This window comes from Stegostoma tigrinum, unplaced genomic scaffold, assembly GCF_030684315.1.
Source record: "Stegostoma tigrinum isolate sSteTig4 unplaced genomic scaffold, sSteTig4.hap1 scaffold_176, whole genome shotgun sequence".
Lineage (NCBI taxonomy): Eukaryota > Metazoa > Chordata > Chondrichthyes > Orectolobiformes > Stegostomatidae > Stegostoma > Stegostoma tigrinum.
The window spans coordinates 547621-568142 of NW_026728116.1; the positions used below are offsets into that span (position 1 = coordinate 547621).

The following is a 20522-nucleotide window of genomic DNA, read 5'->3' on the forward strand; positions in this document are numbered from 1 at the left end:
GCAGATACGATGAAAGCATTTAAAAGGGTCTTTCAGTTAAGTGCACGAATATGCAAGGAATGGAGGCTATGGATCAAGGACAGGCAGAAAGGATTATTTCATTTGTTGTCATGTTTGGCCCAACACGGTGGGCCAAAGGGCACATTCCTGTTGCTGTCGTGTTCCAAGTTTTATGCTCACTTGTATCATGATTACAAAAAGTAGGATTGGGAAGAATTTTTGAGAAGCGTTTGAGAACATTATTTCATGTCAGGACAAACGGGATAAGGATTAGGTGACACAGCACAAACAGATTTTGGAGCCCATGATGAATCATAGGGACCTCACAAGCACCAATGATCAGAGGGATCTCAGGATCTTGATGTGTATGCCTGTGATCCCCCAATGTAATGGACGAGGTCGTTGAAGTGGTTTGGAAGGCACATTGGATAATTGTCTTTATTAGACTTAATATTCAGTGATAGAGTTTCAGAATAGGCAGGGTATGTACAAAATGTTGGTTAGACCCAACAGTGAAGTCAACGATGAGAAAATGCAGTGAGACTTGGACAACGATCAGGCTTGGCCTGATAAAGGATAAGTTACATTTGCACCATACAAGTGCTAAGCAGCAATTAGCTCCAACAAGAGAGAATATGACCATATCAAAAAAATTCCATGTCCTTACACTCACATCATCCTTACATTTTTTTTTAAATGTGCAAGTGCTATGCAAGCCATGCAAGGCTACGGGCCAGGTGTTGGAAATCAGGTTAGAACAATTCAGTGCTTGTCCTTGACTGTCACAGAATCCGTGAGCTTAAGAATGTATTTCTCCTGTATTGTAGACTACTGAGGTGCTCGGCTATCCACTAAACCAAGGTTAACACTGATCTAAAACTAAACTGGGTCAGTTATAGAACCAGCAGTAGCCAGGTCCATGGTACAAACCACCCTGCTGTGGGACAGGGTCAGGCAAATCCAAGTGAGCGAGCGTGGTTGGAGACTCATTCATTGGGGGCATAGATTCTGTCGCCACATTTGAGACACCAGGGCTGTGTGTTGCTTCCCTGGTGCCAAGGTCAAGGACATCTCTGAGTGGTTGCAACAAATTCTTAAGGTGGAGGGTGAGCAGCCAAAGGCCACCGTGCACGTTGGTACCAATGACATAGGCAGAAAGAGGGAAGACATCCTGCGGACTATGGACAAGGAGTTAGCAAAGAGGTTGAAAGGCAGGACCCAGAGGGTAATAATTTATGGGTTGCCACGAGTGCCACATGTTAGAGAGTTGTCATGGAAAGATAGGTGAGATGAATGCATGGTTAAGGAGCTGGCACAGGGGGCAGGGTTTCCGGCTCATGGATAATTGGGACCGTTTCTGAGCAAGGGGTGACCTGTGCAAGAGGGATGGGAGGCAAGACGCTGTGAGCGGGACAGGACAGAGGGGACAAGTCGTTGTGAGCGGGTTACGACAGAGGGGACAAGTGCCTGTGAGCAGATCAGGAAGGAGGGGCAAGTCGCTGTCAGCAGGACTGGGCTGCGGGGAGCCAGCCGCAGTGAGCACGACAGGACTGCAGGGGGCAAGTCGCTGCGAGCGGGTCAGGGCTGCGGGGGCCAAGTTGCTGTGAGCGCGACAGGACTGCAGGGGGCAAATCGCGGTGAGCGGGACAGGGCTGTGGGGGCCAGACCCCGTGAGCGGGTCAGGACTGAGGGGGCAAGTCCCCGTGAGCGGGACAGGGCTGCGGGGGGCCAGTCCCTGTCAGCGCGACAGGGCTGCAGGGGGCGGTACCTGTGAGCCGGTCAGGACTGAGGGGGCAAATCGCTGTCAGCGGGACAGGGCTGCGGGGGCAAGTTGCTGACAGCGGGACAGGGCTGAGGGGGCCAGTCCCTGTGAGCGGGTCAGGACTGCAGGGGGCCATTCCCTGTGAGCGGGTCAGGGCTGCGGGGGCCAGTCCCTGTGAGCGGGTCAGGGCTGCGGGGGCCAGTCCCTGTGAGCGGGTCAGGGCTGCGGGGGCCAGTCCCTGTGAGCGGGTCAGGGCTGCGGGGGCCAGTACCTGTGAGCAGGACAGGGCTGCGGGGGCAAGTTGCTGTCAGCGGGACAGGGCTGAGGGGGCCAGTCCCTGTGAGCGGGTCAGGGCTGCGGGGGCCAGTCCCTGTGAGCGGGTCAGGGCTGCGGGGGCCAGTCCCTGTGAGCGGGTCAGGGCTGTGAGGGGCAGTCCGTGTGAGCGGGTCAGGGATGCGGGGGGTAGTCCCTGTTAGCGGGACAGGACTGCAGGGGGCAAATCGCTGTGAGCGGGTCAGGGCTGCGGGGGCCGGTCCCTGTGAGCCGGTCAGGACTGAGGGGGTAAATCGCTGTCAGCGGGACAGGGCTGCGGGGCCGGTACCTGTGAGCCGGTCAGGACTGAGGGGGCAAATCGCTCTCAGCGGGACAGGGCTGCAGGGGCACATCGCTGTCAGCGGGAGAGGGCTGCAGGGGCAAGTCGCTGTCAGCGGGTCAAGAGCTGTGGGGGCTAGTCCCTGGGAGCGGGTCAGGGCTGCTGGGGACAGTGCCTGTCAGCGGGTCAGGGTGCGGGGGCAAGACCCTGTGAGCGGTTCAGGGCTGCGGTGGCAAATAGCTGTCAGCGGGTCAGGGCTGCGGGGGCCAGTCCCTGTGAGCGGGTCAGGGCTGCGGGGGCCAGTCCCTGTGAGCGGGTCAGGGCTGCGGGGGCCAGTCCCTGTGAGCGGGTCAGGGCTGCGGGGGCCAGTCCCTGTGAGCCGGTCAGGGCTGCGGGGGCCAGTCCCTGTGAGCGGGTCAGGGCTGCGGGGGCCAGTCCCTGTGAGCGGGTCAGGGCTGCGGGGGCCTGTCCCTGTGAGCAGGTCAGGGCTGCGGGGGCCAGTCCCTGTGAGCGGGTCAGGGCTGGGGGGCCAGTCCCAGTGAGCGGGTCAGGGCTGGGGGGGCAACTGGCTCTGAGTGCGTCAGGAGAGAGGGCGCAAGTCGCCGTGAGCGAGTCAGGACGGAAAGGGCAAGTCGCCGTGGACGCGTGAGGACTGCAGGGGCAAGAGGCTGTGAGGGCTTCAGGACAGCAGTGGCCAGAGGCTGGGGACGGGTAATGACAGAGGAGGGAAGTTGCTGTCAGTTGCTAAGTACTGCAGGGTCAAGTGGCTGTGCGCGGGTGAACACGGAGGGGGCAAGTGGCTGTGAGGAGGGGGGGGTGGCGGAGGGTGGGGGGAATAGGAGGTGGAGCAGGAGGGTGGGGGAAACGAGGAGTAGGAGGAAGGGTATGGTCCAAGATGGGGGGGTTGGGGGCGAAGGAGAAGGGTGGGGCGGGAAGAAGGAGGAGGGGGGTGGGGCGGGAAGAAGGAGGAGGGGGGTGGGGCGGGAAGAAGGAGGGAGAGGGTCGGGGGGGGGAAGGAGGGGGTGGAAGAGTGTGGGGGTGAGGGGGGAGGATGGTGGGGGGAGGGGAGGAGGAGGAGGGTGGGTGGAGTGGAGGAAGAGGAGGAGGAGGTGGAGGAGGTGGAGGAGGAGGAGGAGGAGGAGGAGAAGGGGGAGGGAGAGGGAGAGGGAGAGGGTAAGGAGGAGGATGAGGAGGGGGGTGGTCGGGGGGGGGGAGGAGCGGGGGGGGAGAGATAATGGGAAATGCAGATGCTGGAGAATCCAGTTTAACAAAGTGTGGAGCTGGATGAACACAGCAGGCCAAGCAGCATCTCAGGAGCACAAAAGCTGACATTTCGGGCCCAGACCCTCTATCACAGACGGGGATGGGGTGGGGGAACTGGAATAAATAGGGAGAGGGGGGAGGCGGACCCAAGATGGAGAGAAAACAAGCTTCAAAATCTCCCCTTCCCCCACTGCATCCCAAAACCAGCTCAGCTCGTCCCCTCCCCCGACTGCATCCCAAAACCAGCTCAGCTCGTCCCCTCCCCCCACTGCATCCCCAAACCAGCTCAGCTCGTCCCCTCCCCCCACTGCATCCCAAACCTCTTCTTCCTCTCACCCATCCCTCTGTCCCACCTCAAGCCACACCTCCATTTCCTACCTCGACATCATCCTGCCTCCTTGACCTATCCATCTTCCCTGGACTGACCTATCCGCACCCGACCTCACCTCTTCTCTCCTCTCTACCTATCTTGTTTTCTCTCCTTCTTCGGTCCGCCTCTCCCTCTCTCCCGATTTATTCCAGCTCCCTCTCCCCATCCCCGTCTCTGAAGAAGGGTCTAGGCCCGAAACGTCAGCTTTTTGCTCCTGAGATGCTGCTTGGCCTGCTGTGTTCATCCAGCTCCACACTTTGTTCACGTGGATTCTCCAGCATCTGCAGTTCCCCATATCTCTCCTCCTCCTCCTCCTCAACTCCTCCATTGCCCCCCAGCCCACTCCTCCTCCTTCCACCCCACCCTCCTCCTGCTCCGTGATAACAAAGGAGGAGCAAGAGGAGGGTTGGGGGGGAAGGGAATGAGGAGGAGGGTAGGGGGTGGAAGGAGGAGGGGAGTCGGGGGGGGAAGGAGGAGGGGAGTCGGGGGGGGAAGGAGGAGGGGGGTCGGGGAAAGGGGGGTTGGGGGGAAAGGAGGAGCGTTGGGGGGAGAAAGGAGGGGGGTTGGTGGGGAAAGGAAGAGGAGGGTGGGGGGTGGAAGGAGGAGGAGGGTGGGGGGTGGAAGGAGGAGGAGGGTGGGGGGTGGAAGGAGGAGGAGGGTGGGGGGTGGAAGGAGGAGGAGGGTGGGGGGTGGAAGGAGGAGGAGGGTAGGGGCTGGAAGGAGGAGGAGGGTAGGTGGTGGAAGGAGGAAGAGGAGGGTGGTGAGGGGGGAGGTGGAAGGTGGGGGCAAAGGAGGTTGTGGAGGAGGGTGGTGGGGAAAGGAAGAGGAGGTTGGGGGGTGGAAGGAGGAGGTGGTTGGGGGGTGGAAGGAGGAGGAGGGTGGGGGGGTGAAGGAAGAGGAGTGTGGGGGGGGGGCGGATGGAGGAAGAGGGTCGGTGGGGGAGAAGGAGGAGGAGGGTGGGGTGTTTGAGAGTGGATCAGGACTGCAGGGGCCAGTCGCTGTGAGCAGGTCAGGACCGAGGGGGCAAGACGATGTGAGCAGGTCAGGGCTGCAGGGGGCAAGTCCTTGTGAGCAGGACAGGGCTGCGGGGGACAGTCCCTGGGAGCGGGTCAGGGCGAGGTGGCAAATCGCTGTTAGCGGGTCAGGGCTGCGGAAGCCAGTCCCTGTGAGCGGGTCAGGGCTGTGGTGGCAATTAGCTGTCAGGGGGTGAGGGCTGTGGTGGCAATTAGCTGTCAGGGGGTCAGGGTGCGGGGGCCAGTCCCTTTGAGGGGGTCAGGGCTGCGGTGTCAAATAGCTGTCCCCGTGAGCGGGTCAGGGCTGCGGGGGACAGACCCTGCGAGCGGGTCAGGGCTGCGGGGGACAGTCACTGCGAGCGGGTCAGGGCTGCGGTGGCCAGTCCCTGCGAGCGGGTCACGGCTGCTGGGGCCGGTCCCCTGCCAGCGGGACAGGGCTGCGGGGGACGGTCCCCGGGAGCGGGTCAGGGCGGCGGGGGCCGGTCCCCGGGAGCGGGTCAGGGCGGCGGGGGCCGGTCCCCGGGAGCGGGTCAGGGCTGCGGGGGCCGGTCCCCGGGAGCGGGTCAGGGCTGCGGGGGCCGGTCCCCGGGAGCGGGGCAGGGCTGCGGGGGCCGGTCCCCGGGAGCGGGGCAGGGCGGCGGGGGCCGGTCCCCGGGAGCGGGGCAGGGCGGCGGGGGCCGGTCCCCGCGAGCGGGTCAGGGCGGCGGGGGCCGGTCCCCGGGAGCGGGTCAGGGCGGCGGGGGCCGGTCCCCGCGAGCGGGTCAGGGCGGCGGGGGTCGGTCCCCTGCCAGCGGGACAGGGCTGCGGGGGCCGGTCCCCGGGAGCGGGTCAGGGCGGCGGGGGCCGGTCCCCGGGAGCGGGTCAGGGCGGCGGGGGCCAGTCCCTGTGAGCGGGTCAGGGCTGCGGGGGCCAGTCCCTGTGAGCGGGTCAGGGCTGCGGGGGCCAGTCCCTGTGAGCGGGTCAGGGCTGCGGGGGCCAGTCCCTGTGAGCGGGTCAGGGCTGCGGGGGCCAGTCCCTGTGAGCGGGTCAGGGCTGCGGGGGGGCAGTCCCTGTGAGCGGGTCAGGGCTGCAGGGGCCAGTCCCTGTGAGCGGGTCAGGGCTGCGGGGGGTGTCCCTGTGAGCGGGTCAGGGCCGCGGGGGCCGGTCCCCGTGAGCGGGAAAGGAGTGCGGGGGCAATTCGCTCTCAGCGGGTCAGGGCTGCAGGGTCTCGTCCCTGTGAGCGGGTCAGGGCTGCGGGGTACGGTCCCCGTGAGCGGGTCAGGGCTGCGGGGTACGGTCCCCGTGAGGGGGACAGGGCTGCGGGGGCCGGTCCCCGTGAGCGGGTCAGGGCTGCGGGAGACAGTCCCCGTGGGCGGGACAGGGCTGCAGGGTCTAGTCCCTGTCAGCGGGTCAGGGCTGCGGAGTCTCGTCCCTCTGAGCGGGTTAGGGCTACGGGGTAAGACCCTGTGAGCGGTTCAGGGCTGTGGTGGCAAATAGCTGTCCGCGGGTCAGGTGTGCGGGGGAGCCGGTCCCTGTGAGTGGGACAGGGCTGCGGGGGCCAGTCCCCGTCAGCGGGTCAAGGCTGCGGGGGACGGTCCCAGTCAGCGGGTCAAGGCTGCGGGGGACGGTCCCCGTGAGCGGGTCAGGGCTGCGGGGGCAAGACCCTGTGAGCGGTTCAGGGCTGTCGTGGCAAATAGCTGTCCGCGGGTCAGGGGTGCGGGGGAGCCGGTCCCCGTGAGCGGGTCAGGGCTGCGGGGGCCGGTCCCCGTGAGCGGATCAGGGCTGCGGGGGCCGGTCGACGTGACCGGGTCAGGCTGCGGCGGACGGTCCCCGTGAGCGGGTCAGGGCTGCGGGGGACGGTCGACGTGACCGGGTCAGGCTGCGGCGGACGGTCCCCGTGAGCGGGTCAGGGCTGCGGGGGACGGTCTCCGTGAGCGGGTCAGGGCTGCGGGGGACGGTCTCCGTGAGCGGGTCAGGGCTGCGGGGGACCGACCCCGTGAGCGGGTCAGGGCTGCGGGGGACGGACCCCGTGAGCGGGACAGGGCTGGGGGGGCCTGTCCCTGTGAGCGGGACAGGGCTGCGGAGTCTCGTCCCTGTGAGCGGGTCAGGGCTGCGGGCTTAGACCCTGTAAGCGGTTCGGGGCTGTGGTGGCAAATAGCTGTCGGCGGGTCAGGGGTGCGGGGGAGCCGGTCCCCGTGAGCGGGCCCGGGCTGCGGGGGGGCCGGTCCCCTGAGCGGATCGGGGCTGCGGGGGGCCGGTCCCCGTGAGCGGGTCGGGGCAGCGGGGGGCGGTGCCCTGAGCGGGTCGGGGCTGCGGCGGACGGTCACCGTGAGCGGGCCGGTGCTGCGGGGGCCGGTCCCCGAGCGCGGGCCGGGGCTCCGGGGGCCGGTCCCCGAGCGCGGGACGGGGCTGCGGGGGCCGGTCCCCGAGCGCGGGACGGGGCTGCGGGGGCCGGTCCCCGAGCGCGGGACGGGGCTGCGGGGGCCGGTCCCCGAGCGCGGGACGGGGCTGCGGGGGCCGGTCCCCGAGCGGGGGACGGGGCTGCGGGGGCCGGTCCCCGAGCGCGGGACGGGGCTGCGGGGGCCGGTCCCCGAGCGCGGGACGGGGCTGCGGGGGCCGGTCCCCGAGCGCGGGACGGGGCTGCGGGGGCCGGTCCCCGAGCGCGGGACGGGGCTGCGGGGGCCGGTCCCCGAGCGCGGGCCGGGGCTGCGGGGGCCGGTCCCCGTGAGCGGGCCGGGGCTGCGGGGGACGGACCCCGAGCGCGGGCCGGGGCTGCGGGGGCCGGTCCCCGAGCGCGGGCCGGGGCTGCGGGGGCCGGTCCCCGAGCGCGGGCCTGGGCTGCGGGGGACGGTCCCAGTGAGCGGCCCGGGGCTGCAGGGGACGGTCCCCGAGCGCGGGCCGGGGCTGCGGGGGCCGGTCCCCGAGCGCGGGCCGGGGCTGCGGGGGACGGTCCCCGTGAGCGGGTCAGGGCTGCGGGGGACGGTCCCCGTGAGCGGGTCGGGGCTGCGGGGGCCGGTCCCCGTGAGCGGGTCGGGGCTGCGGGGGACGGTCCCCGTGAGCAGGTCAGGGCTGCGGGGGCCGGTCCCCGTGAGCGGGTCAGGGCTGCGGGGGCAAGACCCTGTGAGCGGGTCAGGGCTGCGGGGGCCAGTCCCTGTGAGCGGGTCAGGGCTGCAGGGGCAACTGGCTCTGAGTGCGTCAGGAGAGAGGGGGCAAGTCGCCGTGAGCGAGTCAGGACGAAAGGGCAAGTCGCCGTGGACGGGTGAAGACTGCAGGGGCAAGAGGCTGTGAGGGGGTCAGGACAGCAGGGGCAAGAGGCTGGGGACGGGTAATGACAGAGGAGGCAAGTCGTTGTCAGTTGCTAAGTACTGCAGGGGCAAGTGGCTGTGCGCGGGTGAGGACGGAGGGGGCAAGTGGCTGTGAGGAGGAGGGGGTGGCGGAGGGTGGGGGGAATAGGAGGAGGAGCAGGAGGGTGGGGGAAACGAGGAGTAGGAGGAAGGGTGGGGGGGGGAAGGAGTAGGAAGGGTGTGGTCAAAGGAGGGGGGGTTGGGGGGGGGAAGGAGGAGGGTGGGGCGGGAAGTAGGAGGAGGGGGGTGGGGCGGGAAGAAGGAGGAAGAGGGTGGGGGTGGAAGAGGGTGGGGGTGAGAGGGGAGGATGGTGGGGGGAGGAGGAGGAGGAGGAGGAGGGTGGGGGGAGTGGAGGAGGAGGATGATGGTGGGTGGAGTGGAGGAGGATGGTGGGGAGGAGGAGGGTGGGTGGAGTGGAGGAGGAGGAGGATGTGGGGAGTGGAGGAGGAGGTGGTGGAGGAGGAGGAGGAGGGTGGTGGGAGTGGAGGAGGAGGAGGAGGAGGGTGGTGGGAGTGCAGGAGGAGGAGGAGGAGGGTGGTGGGAGTGGAGGAGGAGGAGGAGGGTGGTGGGAGTGGAGGAAGAGGAGGAGGAGGAGGAGGGTGGTGGGAGTGGAGGAAGAGGAGGAGGGTGGTGGGAGTGGAGGAAGAGGAGGAGGGTGGTGGGAGTGGAGGAGGAGGAGGAGGTGGAGGGTGGTGGGAGTGGAGGAGGAGGAGGAGGAGGGTGGTGGGAGTGGACGAGGAGGAGGAGGAGGGGGGTGGTGGGAGTGGAGGAAGAGGAGGAGGAGGGGGGTGGTGGGAGTGGAGGAAGAGGAGGAGGAGGAGGAGGGTGGTGGGAGTGGAGGAGGAGGAGGAGGAGAGTGGTAGGAGTGGAGGAGGAGGAGGAGTCGAGGAGGAGGAGGCGGGAGAGGGTAAGGAGGAGGATGAGGAGGAGGATGAGGAGGAGGATGAGGAGGATGAGGAGGAGGATGAGGAGGAGGAGGAGGGTGGTCGGGGGGAGGAGGAGGGGGGGGAGAGATAATGGGAACTGCAGATGCTGGAGAATCCACGTTAACAAAGTGTGGAGCTGGATGAACACAACAGGCCAAGCAGCATCTCAGGAGCACAAAAGCTGATGTTTCGGGCCCAGACCCTCTATCACAGAGGGGGATGGGGTGGGGGAACTGGAATAAATAGGGAGGGGGGGAGGCGGACCGAAGATGGAGAGAAAACAAGCTTCAAAATCTCCCCTCCCCCCACTGCATCCCAAAACCAGCTCAGCTCGTCCCCTCCCCCAACTGCATCCCAACCCTGTTCTTCCTCTCACCCATCTCTCTGTCCCACCTCTAGCCACACCTCCATTTCCTACCTCTCCTTCATCCTGCCTCCTTGACCTATCCATCTTCCCTGGACTGACCTATCCTCACCCGACCTCACCTGTACTCTACCTATCTTGTTTTCTCTCCATCTTCAGTCCGCCAATCCCTCTCTCCCTATTTATTCCAGTTCCCTCTCTCCATCCCCGTCTCTGAAGAAGGGTCTAGGCCCGAAACGTCAGCTTTTTGCTCCTGAGATGCTGCTTGGGCTGCTGTGTTCATCCAGCTCCACACTTTGTTCACGTGGATTCTCCAGCATCTGCAGTTCCCCTTATCTCTCCTCCTCCGCCTCCTCCATTGCCCCCGAGCCCACTCCTCCTCCTTCCACCCCACCCTCCTCCTACTCCGTGATAACAAAGGAGGAGCAAGAGGAGGGTGTTGGGGGGGTGGGGGAAGGAGGAAGGTGTTGGGGGGGTGGGGGAAGGAGGAGGGTGTTGGGGGGGTGGGGGAAGGAGGAGGGTGTTGGGGGGGTGGGGGAAGGAGGAGGGTGTTGGGGGGGTGGGGGAAGGAGGAGGAGGGTGTTGGGGGGGTGGGGTAAGGAGGAGGAGGGTGGGCGGGGTGGTTGAGAGCGGGACGGGGCGGCGGGGGGCAGGCCCCCGTCAGCGGGACGGGGCGGCGGGGGGCAGGCCCCCGTCAGCGGGACGGGGCGGCGGGGGGCAGGCCCCCGTCAGCGGGACGGGGCTGCGGGGGGCAAGTCCCTGTGAGCGGGAGAGGACTGCAGGGGCCCAGTCGTCAGCAGATGTACTCTCTGAGTAACTACACTGTTTTGAAGGCGAGAGGTCCAATGATATCATTAAGCCCCCCTTGTTTTTGTATTGTCTACTTCTGACATATGCGCAAATGGACAACCTCACTCTCCTGCAAAGCTGCAGAATGAATAATGCTGCAATATTTGTCAACTCCCAAATGGGCATTGATACATTCGTCAATCTCACATCAATAAACTTACCTCTCAAGGTTCTCGCCTTCTAGAACTGTTTGTACTAGTAAATAACTCAAGCGAGGATGTTTGGCAAAGTGTTTCTTTGATCTGAACTTATTTTTCAGCCCCTTGCTGAAATCACGCACATCTTCACCTGACGTTGTCTAAAAATGTAAAATAAATCAAATTTAGTTAAGAATTAATAATGAAAAAAATCTACTCAACTCACTCTATAACCCACGCTTTCCCTGCTAAATGTCTTTGAAGGTGTAAAATTAAAGAGTCTGCAATTCTGAGGGAAAAAGTCATTATCTTTCTGTAAGATTATGATAAAGGTCAGGTATGTCTAAATGTGAGTTTCGAACAATTAAGCTTGAGTTTCATACAGTCGTACAGCATGAAAAAAGATCCTTTGGTCCAACCAGTCTATGCTGATCACAATCCCAAACTCAACTAGTTCCACCTGCCTGTGCGTGGCCCATATCTCTCCAAGCATTTCTATCATCTTTCTATCTTCTGGCTACAACATCACCTGAACAGAATTCTCCATCTTGTGGTCAAATACTAAAACTACACAATTAAGAAATTTCAAATGATACACAGATCCAGGATTCACATTAGCGGCCTTTCTGGTTGAATTGCTAATTATTTTAACAACAGTGCATTTTTTGTCCAATTATGCCATGTATAATTACTGATCCAAAATTCATCTCATTGGGTTTCATTTTTTTGCTTTTTTGTATTGAATCAAAGATGAGATCAATACATTGGTGAGAAATTATCTTGGTTTGCAGATTCAAAGTCACTATAGTCCCAGACGGGACCACAGGACTGCTCTCACAGTAGACAGAGAGATAACTGGAAGTGGTTTAAATTGAAGGTTGCCACACCTCAGATGAGGAGACAGGTTGAGAAGGAGACTCCTTCATAGTAACTTCAGACAGTGCAGGATTTCATGCTGTTGGTATCACTCTGAATTACAAACCAGCCAACTGATCTAACTGGCTCCCAGGCAAAATATACAATCAGTTTGGGTAGAGATATGAACACCAAAGGAAATTCGTCACAGCTGTGACAGTTTCAGATTCATATATCCCCTGACAGAAGATACAGGCCAGGAGAGCATACAGTCTACAGACTAAGAGGTAATCGGATCTTGTAAGAAAGATGTTACAATAAACTGTGAATCCAATTGGCACAGGTAGCCTGGAGGATTCTTTTTATATTCACGGGATGTGGATGTTGCTGGCTAAGCCCAATTATGAGGAACGGATGGCTGGAGGGAGGAATGGATGGCTGGAGGAGGCGCGGGGGGGGGAAAGGAGCAGGGCGAGGCGGGGGGGGGAAGAGCAGGGCGAGGCGGGGGGAAGAGCAGGGCGGGGGGGGGAAGAGCAGGGCGAGGGGGGGGGAAGGAGCAGGGCGGGGGGGGAAGGAGCAGGGCGGGGGGGGGGAAGGAGCAGGGCGGGGGGGGAAGGAGCAGGGCGTGGGGGGGGAAGGAGCAGGGCGAGGGGGGGGGAAGGAGCAGGGCGAGGGGGGGGGAAGGAGCAGGGCGAGGGGGGCGGGAAGGAGCAGGGCGAGGGGGGGGGGAAGGAGCAGGGCGAGGGGGGGGAAGGAGCAGGGCGAGGGGGGGGGAAGGAGCAGGGCGAGGGGGTGGAAGGAGCAGGGCGAGGGGGTGGAAGGAGCAGGGCGAGGGGGGGGGTGGAAGGAGCAGGGCGAGGGGGGGGTGGAAGGAGCAGGGCGAGGGGGGTGGTGGAAGGAGCAGGGCGAGGGGGGTGGTGGAAGGAGCAGGGCGAGGGGGGTGGTGGAAGGAGCAGGGCGAGGGGGGGGGGGGGAGAATGGAGATGAACACAGCAGACCGGCTGACATCACCTCTACACCCAGAATATTCAGACCCTTTAGAAGCGTTTCTCCCTGCGACTCCTGAAACAGACTCTCGCAGCCATGCGCCGGCACCTCCACACACTGCAATCCAGCCCCAGCTCAGAGCCTCCCTCTCCCAGACCTGCACAGGACCCCTGCTGTTTTTTATCCGCCGCAGGATCCACAGACTGAACACCCAGTTCCACTCAGCTTTACTGGACACCAAAATTCCGAAATACAACCAACTCTCGGGCCCCTGCCTCCCAAATCCCGAGTCTGTACCTGCGCCGCTGCCATTGACCATGAAAACATGGCCGGAGACCCCACCGATGACGTCACATCCGCCTCCGCCGGCCACACCACTTCCGGAACCGCTGCTGCAATCACCACCTCCACTTCCAGGTACAACACCTCACACACCACACTCACCGCAGATGCTGCCGCCCTCCCCGATCCTCCAACCGCCGACAGAACCCCGCCCACGGCCGACGGAGCCCCGCCCGCGGCCGACGCCGACGGAACCCCGCCCACGGCCGACGACATCTTCGCTCCGCCCACAACCTCTTCAGCCAGCAACCCCAGAGGAGACAGCCACACTGAGCCCTGCCGCATGTTCACCTTCCCCCCAGACCTCCGACTGACTGAGGACGAACGGTCAGTCCTCAGTGAGGGGCTCACCTTTGTCCCCCGACAACGAAACATCAACCAACACCAGTCACGATTGGACATAGAGCAGCTTTTCCACCGTCTTCGCCTCCATGCCTACTTCTTCAACCGGGAGCCTAACCCTCCCTCCACTGACCCCTTCACCCTCTTCCAACACAAGTCCGCCTCCGGGACACCACCCCCAGGCCTCCTACGCTCCCTCGCCCTCTTCATCTCCAACTGCCATCGAGACATTAACCGCCTCAGCCTCTCCACCCCTCTCACCCACTGCAACCTCTTCCCCGCAGAACGGGCAGCCCTCCGCTCCCTCCGCTCCAACCCCAACCTCACCCTCAAACCCGCAGACAAGGGTGGCGCAGTGGTAGTATGGCGCACTGACCTCTACATCGCCGAGGGCAGACGCCAACTCTCCGACACCACCTCCTACCGCCCCCTCGATCATGACCCATGCACCAAACCATCATCTCCAACACCGTTCATGACCTCATCACCTCAGGGGACCTCCCACCCACCGCCTCCAACCTCATTGTTCCCCAACCCCGCACGGCCCGTTTCTATCTCCTTCCCAACATCCACAAACCTGCCTGCCCTGGTCGACCCATCGTCTCAGCCTGTTCCTGCCCCACCGAACTCATCTCCACCTATCTGGACTCCATTTTCTCCCCTGTGGTCCAGGAACACCCTACCTACGTCCGTGACACCACCCACTCCCTCCACCTCCTCCAGGACTTCCAATTCCCTGGCCCCCAACACCTCATCTTCACCATGGACGTCCAGTCCCTATACACCTGCATTCCACATGCAGATGGTCTCCATGCCCTCCGCTTCTTCCTGTCCCGCAGGCCCGACCAGTCCCCCTCCACCGACACCCTCATCTGTCTCGCCGAACTCGTCCTTACCCTCAACAACTTCTCTTTTGACTCCTCCCACTTCCTACAGACTAAGGGGGTGGCCATGGGCACCCGCATGGGCCCCAGCTACGCCTGCCTCTTTGTAGGTTACGTGGAACAGCCCCTCTTCCGCACCTACACAGGTCCCAAACCCCACCTCTTCCTCCGGTACATTGATGACTGTATTGGCGCCGCCTCTTGCTCCCCAGAGGAGCTCGAACAGTTCATCCACTTCACCAACACCTTCCACCCCAACCTTCAGTTCACCTGGGCCATCTCCAGCACATCCCTCACCTTCCTGGACCTCTCAGTCTCCATCTCAGGCAACCAGCTTGTAACTGATGTCCATTTCAAGCACACCGACTCGCACAGCTACCTATAATACACCTCCTCCCACCCACCCTCCTGGAAAAATTCCATCCCATATTCCCAATTCCTCCGCCTCCGCCGCATCTGCTCCCACGATAAGACATTCCACTCCCGCACATCCCAGATGTCCAAGTTCTTCAAGGACCGCAACTTTCCCCCACAGTGATCGAGAACGCCCTTGACCGCGTCTCCCGTATTTCCCGCAACACATACCTCACACCCCGCCCCCGCCACAAACGCCCAAAGAGGATCCCCCTCATTCTCACACACCACCCCACCAACCTCCGGATGCAACGCATCATCCTCCGACATTTCCGCCATCTACAATCCGACCCCACCACCCAAGACATTTTTCCATCCCCACCCCTGTCTGCCTTCCGGAGAGACCACTCTCTCCGTGACTCCCTTGTTCGCTCCACACTGCCCTCCAACCCCACCACACCCGGCACCTTCCCCTGCAATGGCAGGAAATGCTACACTTGCCCCCACACCTCCTCCCTCGCCCCAAGATGACATTCCACATTAAGCAGAGGTTCACCTGCACATCTGCCAATGTGGGAAACTGCATCCACTGTATCCGGTGTGGCTTCCTCTACATTGGGGAAACCAAGCGGAGGCTTGGGAACCGTTTTGCAGAACACCTCCGCTCAGTTCGCAATAAACAACTGCACCTCCCAGTCGCAATCCATTTCCACTCCCCCTCCCATTCTTCAGATGACATGTCCATCATGGGCCTCCTGCAGTGCCACAATGATGCCAGCCACCCAAAGGTTGCAGGAACAGCAACTCATATTCCGCCTGGGAACCCTGCAGCCTAATGGTATCAATGTGGACTTCACCAGTTTCAAAATCTCCCCTTCCCCAACCACATCCCTAAACCAGCCCAGTTTGTCCCCTCCCACCACTGCACCGCACAACCAGCCCAGCTCTTCCCCTCCACCCACTGCATCCCAAAACCAGTCCAACCTGTCTCTGCCTCCCTAACCTGTTCTTCCTCTCACCCATCCCTTCCTCCCACCCAAAGCCGCACCCCCATCTACCTACTAACCTCATCCCACCTCCTTGACCTGTCCGTCTTCCCTGGACTGACCTCTCCCCTCCCTACCTCCCCACCTATACTCTCTCCACCTATCTTCTTTTCTCTCCATCTTCGGTCCGCCTCCCCCTCTCTCCCTATTTATTCCAGAACCCTCACCCCATCCCCGTCTGTGATGAAGGGTCCAGGCCCGAAACGTCAGCTTTTGTGCTCCTGAGATGCTGCTTGGCCTGCTGTGTTCATCCAGCCTCACATTTTATTATCTTGGATTCTCCAGCATCTGCAGTTCCCATCATCTCTGACATCAGCTTCCCTGCATCTCTGATGCTGCTTGTCCTGCTGTGTTCATCCACATCAACACCTTGTGACCCCCCATTCTCCTTTGTTTGTGTTTTCTTGCTCTTCCTCCCTCCCTCTGATTCTCTCCCCCTCTCTCACCTCTGCTGGCTCTAATTTCACTCCCTTGTCATGTTCCCTTATTTCCATCTTTCTGTCCCTTCTCTCTCTCTCTCCGCCCACAAACTCACTCGGGCTTTATTCACAGGGGGAGAGAGTACAAGAGGAAAGGAAACCAAAGCACGCAGCGCCTTCGGCTGAGAGAGAAATGAAGAACTGCCGGAGATTTTCCAAACCCTGACACAGGGGTTGCCTCTCTCTCTCTCGACAGTCTCTGCGACTGTCCCATCAAACCCCACACCCATTCCCGTCCCATGGTGTCTCTCCACAAACCCACCTCCGGGTGGAAATGCAAACACAAGTTGCTGGAAATGCTCAGCATCTGTGAAGAAAAAGTCCCGAGGTAGCGTTTTGGGTGCGATGACCCTTTCCCTCCGAGCTCCGGCTGGAAATGCTCCAGCCTCTGAGACAGGGTCCCCTTGAGGTCGGAGAGCTGTGGCTGCATCTCGGCTGTTCGCTTGGCGCAGGGCATCAGGAGCTCCCCTCAGCCCCTGGAAGGGGTATGATCACCCCCTAACCTTATACTGACAGTGGTTGTGTCCTTCCCTCATCCCCGGGAGCGCCTCCTGCCTTCTCACCTTGTCGCGCGGGTGCTATTCGACTACGGAGGGCTGTGCGATAAAGATCCTACTTCCCACAGCGGCAGGGGGAGGGGGCATCCCTTCGCTCCTAAAACACCCCCTCCAATCCAATCTTGTGGCAATGGCTGTTCGGCTGCAGAAAGCGGCGCTGCCCGTGACCCCAAACCTCCCTACAACACCCCTCTCCTAATCCGACCCTTTTGCAGTAGCTGTAGGCCACTCAGTCACTGGGCTGTACAATAGTGACTCTCCCCATGTCCACTCACTTCCAGGACGTCTATCCTCCAACCCCGACCCCATCCCATCCGCCTCCTTCTCTTTACCATGTGGTACGAGAGCTGCAGGCTGGTCGGCTACGGAAACCCGCGCAAGGCTGGATAATAGACACCCTCCCGATGTCCCCAGCCTTCCCCTCACCCGGGGAGGGGAATTCTCACCCCCAAAACATCCATTCCCAACCCCTCGCTTTGGGATAGGAGCGGCGCAGGATGTGAAACAGGGACCGTGCTCATGTCCCCAATCCTCCCTTCACCACAAACCACCACCCCCAGCTTACCTTGCAGTAGGACATAGTTGTAGGCTGCTCAGCTACCGAAGGTGTCGCGGACCCGCGGCCGGGTGCTCGGGCTCGGTGCCAGGCAGCTGTGCCCAGGCGCCGGGCGAAGAGGCCTTCTCCCACCTCGGATCCCTGCTCCCGGCACAGGGCCGAGCTACTGAGCAGCGAGCGCTCCAGCAGCCCGGATGCCTGCTCCCAGCCCAGTGGTCATGCTGGAGGCCGCTGGAGAACAGGAGGTTGCAGGGGTACGGGAGCGTGGTGCGATGATCCCCGCTGCCGAACAGCTGGGTCCTCAGAACCCTCCCGGGAAAAGGGATCCAGACAGCGGACTCGTCGCCGAGGGATACGGGGGGAAAGGCGTGAGTAGGAACAGGAGAGGAAGGGGATTTACTGAGAGGGAGAAAGAGACAGACTCTGTGTGTGTGTGTGTGTGTGTGTGTGTGTGTGTGTGTGTGTGTATGTGTGTGTGTATGTGTCTGTGTGTGTGTGAGAGAGAGAGAGAGAGAGTGAGGGCATTAGAAATGCAGTCTGATTGCAGATGGGTTGGGTTTAAATAGAGATTTTTAAACTTCGTTCAAAAAAACTCACAACGCTCCCTGCTGAGCGGGTGGAGAGACTCGGATCGAGAGGAAGAGAGAGACGGGGGGTGCGCGGGGGAGAGGGGACAGAGAGAGGTTCACAGGGAGAGACGGAGAGACAGGGGAGAGAGAACGGCAGAAGCACACAGAGGGAGCAAGATACAAGACGAGAGCTAGAGAGGGGCGCACACATCGACCAAAGAGACAGAGTGAAAGAGGAGAGAGGAGAGAGGAGTGCACAGCGAGGTGGCAGAGACAAGGCGACAGAGAGAGACAGAGACACAGAGTGAGGCACACACACAGAGATGGAGAGACAGAGATTGTGTGTGTGGCGGGGGGTGGGTTTGGAGAAAATGGGAGAGAGAGAGACAGAGTCGTCGAGTTGTACAGGAGGGAAACAGACCCTTCAGTCCAACTCCTCCAGGCCGACCAGACACCGTAACTGACTCGTTCTGTTTGCCAGCCTGGAGCCCATATCCCTCCAGCCCCTTCCTATTCATGTGTCCCTGCAGGTGACTTCTAAATACTGTGAGTATAACAGCCTCTGTCACTCCTCTGGCAGTTCATGCCACACACAAACTACACTCGGGAGAACACGTTGGCGCCAAATCCCCCTCCCATCCTCTGAGAAAAGGAACCGGAAATGACATCACCAACCCAAGGAAACCGGAACACTTAAAGAGAAGGCGGGACCTAACTCCAGCGCTTCCCCGGATGCTCCCTGAAGATTTTACCCGGAATGGTGCCGAAACGTCTGCAAACTAACCTTCCAGCTCAGTGAGCAATCTTACATCCAGAATCTCAACCCTGAGCTACAAATCTTCTCAAAACTCGATAATGCTTTGCCACTTGATTAACAGGTGCATCCTTTTTTTAAAAAAAACTGAACTTTTTTTGCTGGATGTATGACTGACTGACCAGTGTTTATTGTCCTTCCTTAACTGAGCCTTGGGAGCTCTGCAGACCAATGCTATCAACGTGGATTTCACAAGCTCCAAAATCTCCCCTCCCACCACTGCATCCCAAAACCAGCCCAGCTCGTCCCCTAATCTGTTCTTCCTCTGACCGATCCCCTCCTCCCAGCTCAAGCCAAACCCCCATTCCCTACCTACTAACCTCTTCCTGCCCCCTTGACCTGTCGGTCCTCCCCAGACTGACCTATCCCCTCCCTACCTCCACACCCACACTCACCTCTACTGGCTTCATGTCCGCCCCTTTTACTTAAGACCAGAAGACATCGGAGTGGAAGTAGGGCCATTCGGCCCATCAAGTCCACTCAACCATTTAAATCATGGCTCAGGGGCATTTCAACTCCACTTCCCTGAACTCTCCCCGTTGCCCTTGATTCCTCGTGAGATCAAGAATTAGTCGATCTCTGCCTCGAAGGCATCCAACGTCCTGGCCCCGACTGCACTCCGTGGCAATGATTTCCACAAGCCCGCCACTCTCTGGCTTTACAATTGTCACCTCATTTCCGTTTCAAATTTACCCCCTCTAATTTTAAGGCTGTGCCCACGGGTCCTAGTCTCCCGGCCTCACGGAAACAACTTCCTAGCGTCCACCACTTCCGAGGCAGACATTATGTTGTAAGTTTCTATTAGATCTCCCCTCAACCTTCTAAACTCTGATGAGTACAATCCCAGGATCCTTAGCCGTTCATCATACGTCAAACCTACCACTCCAGGGATCATCCGTGTGAATCTCCGCTGGACACGCTCCAGGGCTAGTATGTCCTTTCTGAGCTGTGGGGCTCAAAATTGGACATGGTATTCTAAATGGGGCCTAACTAGAGCTTTATAAAGCCTCAGAAGCACATCGCTGCTTTTATATTCCAACCCTCTTGCGATAAAGGACAACATTACATTCGCTTTCTTAATTACGGACTCTACCTGCAAGTTAACCTTTAGAGAATCCTGGATCAACACTTCTAGATTCCTTTGTACTTGAGCTTTACGAATTTTCTCACCATTTAGAAAATAGTCCATGCCTGTATTCTTCTTACCAAAGTGCAAAACCCCACATTGAATTTCATCAGCCATTTCCTGGACCACTCTCCTAAACTGTCTAACTCTTTCTGCCGCCTCTCCACCTCCTCAGTACTACCTGCCTGTCCACCTACCTTCGTATCATCGGAAAACTTCGCCAGAATGACCCCGGTCCCTTCATCCAGATCATCAATACGTAAGGTGAACAGCTGCGGCCCCGACACCGAAACCTGCGACACCAATCGTCACTGGTTGCCATTCCGAAAAACAGCCTTTTATCCCAACTCTCTGCCTTCTATCAGACAGCCAATCCTCAATCCAAGCCAGTAGCTCATCTCAAACACCATGGGCCCTCACCTTGCTCAGCAGCCTCCCGTGAGACACTTATGAAAGGCCTTTTGGAAGTCTAGATAGACAACATTTACTGGGTTTCCCCGATCTAACATACCTGTTACCTCTTCAAAGAATTCTAACAGGTTTGGCAGGCACGACCTCCCCTCACTAAATCCATGCTGACTTGTTCTAATCTGACCCTGCACTTCCAGGAATTTCAAAATCTCATCCTTGACAATGATTCAAGAATTTTATCAACTACCGAGGTCAGGTTAATCAGCCTGTAATTTTCCATCTTTTGCCTTGATCCTTTCTTAAACAAGGGGGTTACAACAGCAATTTTCCAATCATCTGGGACTTACCCTGACTCCAGGGACTTTTGAAAGATCACATCCAAAGCCTCTGCTATTTCCTCAGCCACCTTCCTCAGAACTCTAGGATGCAGCCCTTCGGGGCCAGGAGATTTGGAAATTTTTAGACCTTTCAGCTTTTCTAGCACTTTCTCTTTTGTAATGCCTACCATACTCAACTTTGCCCCCTGGCTCTCCCTAATTGTTGGCATACTACTCATGTCTTCCACTGTGAAGACTGACACAAAGTACTTATTAAGTCCTTC

General features: G+C 60.3%; 1 protein-coding gene across 1 annotated transcript in view; it reads right to left on the bottom strand.

Annotated features, from left to right (window-relative positions):
• LOC132207839 (uncharacterized) overlaps window positions 1-20522 on the bottom strand; it is a 66919-nt gene that overhangs the window by 37556 nt on the left and 8841 nt on the right. The window contains exon 3 of the mRNA XM_059643681.1: window positions 10624-10760. Within this exon, the coding sequence (XP_059499664.1) occupies window positions 10624-10760 (137 nt within the window). The remainder of the gene's footprint in view (window positions 1-10623; window positions 10761-20522) is intronic.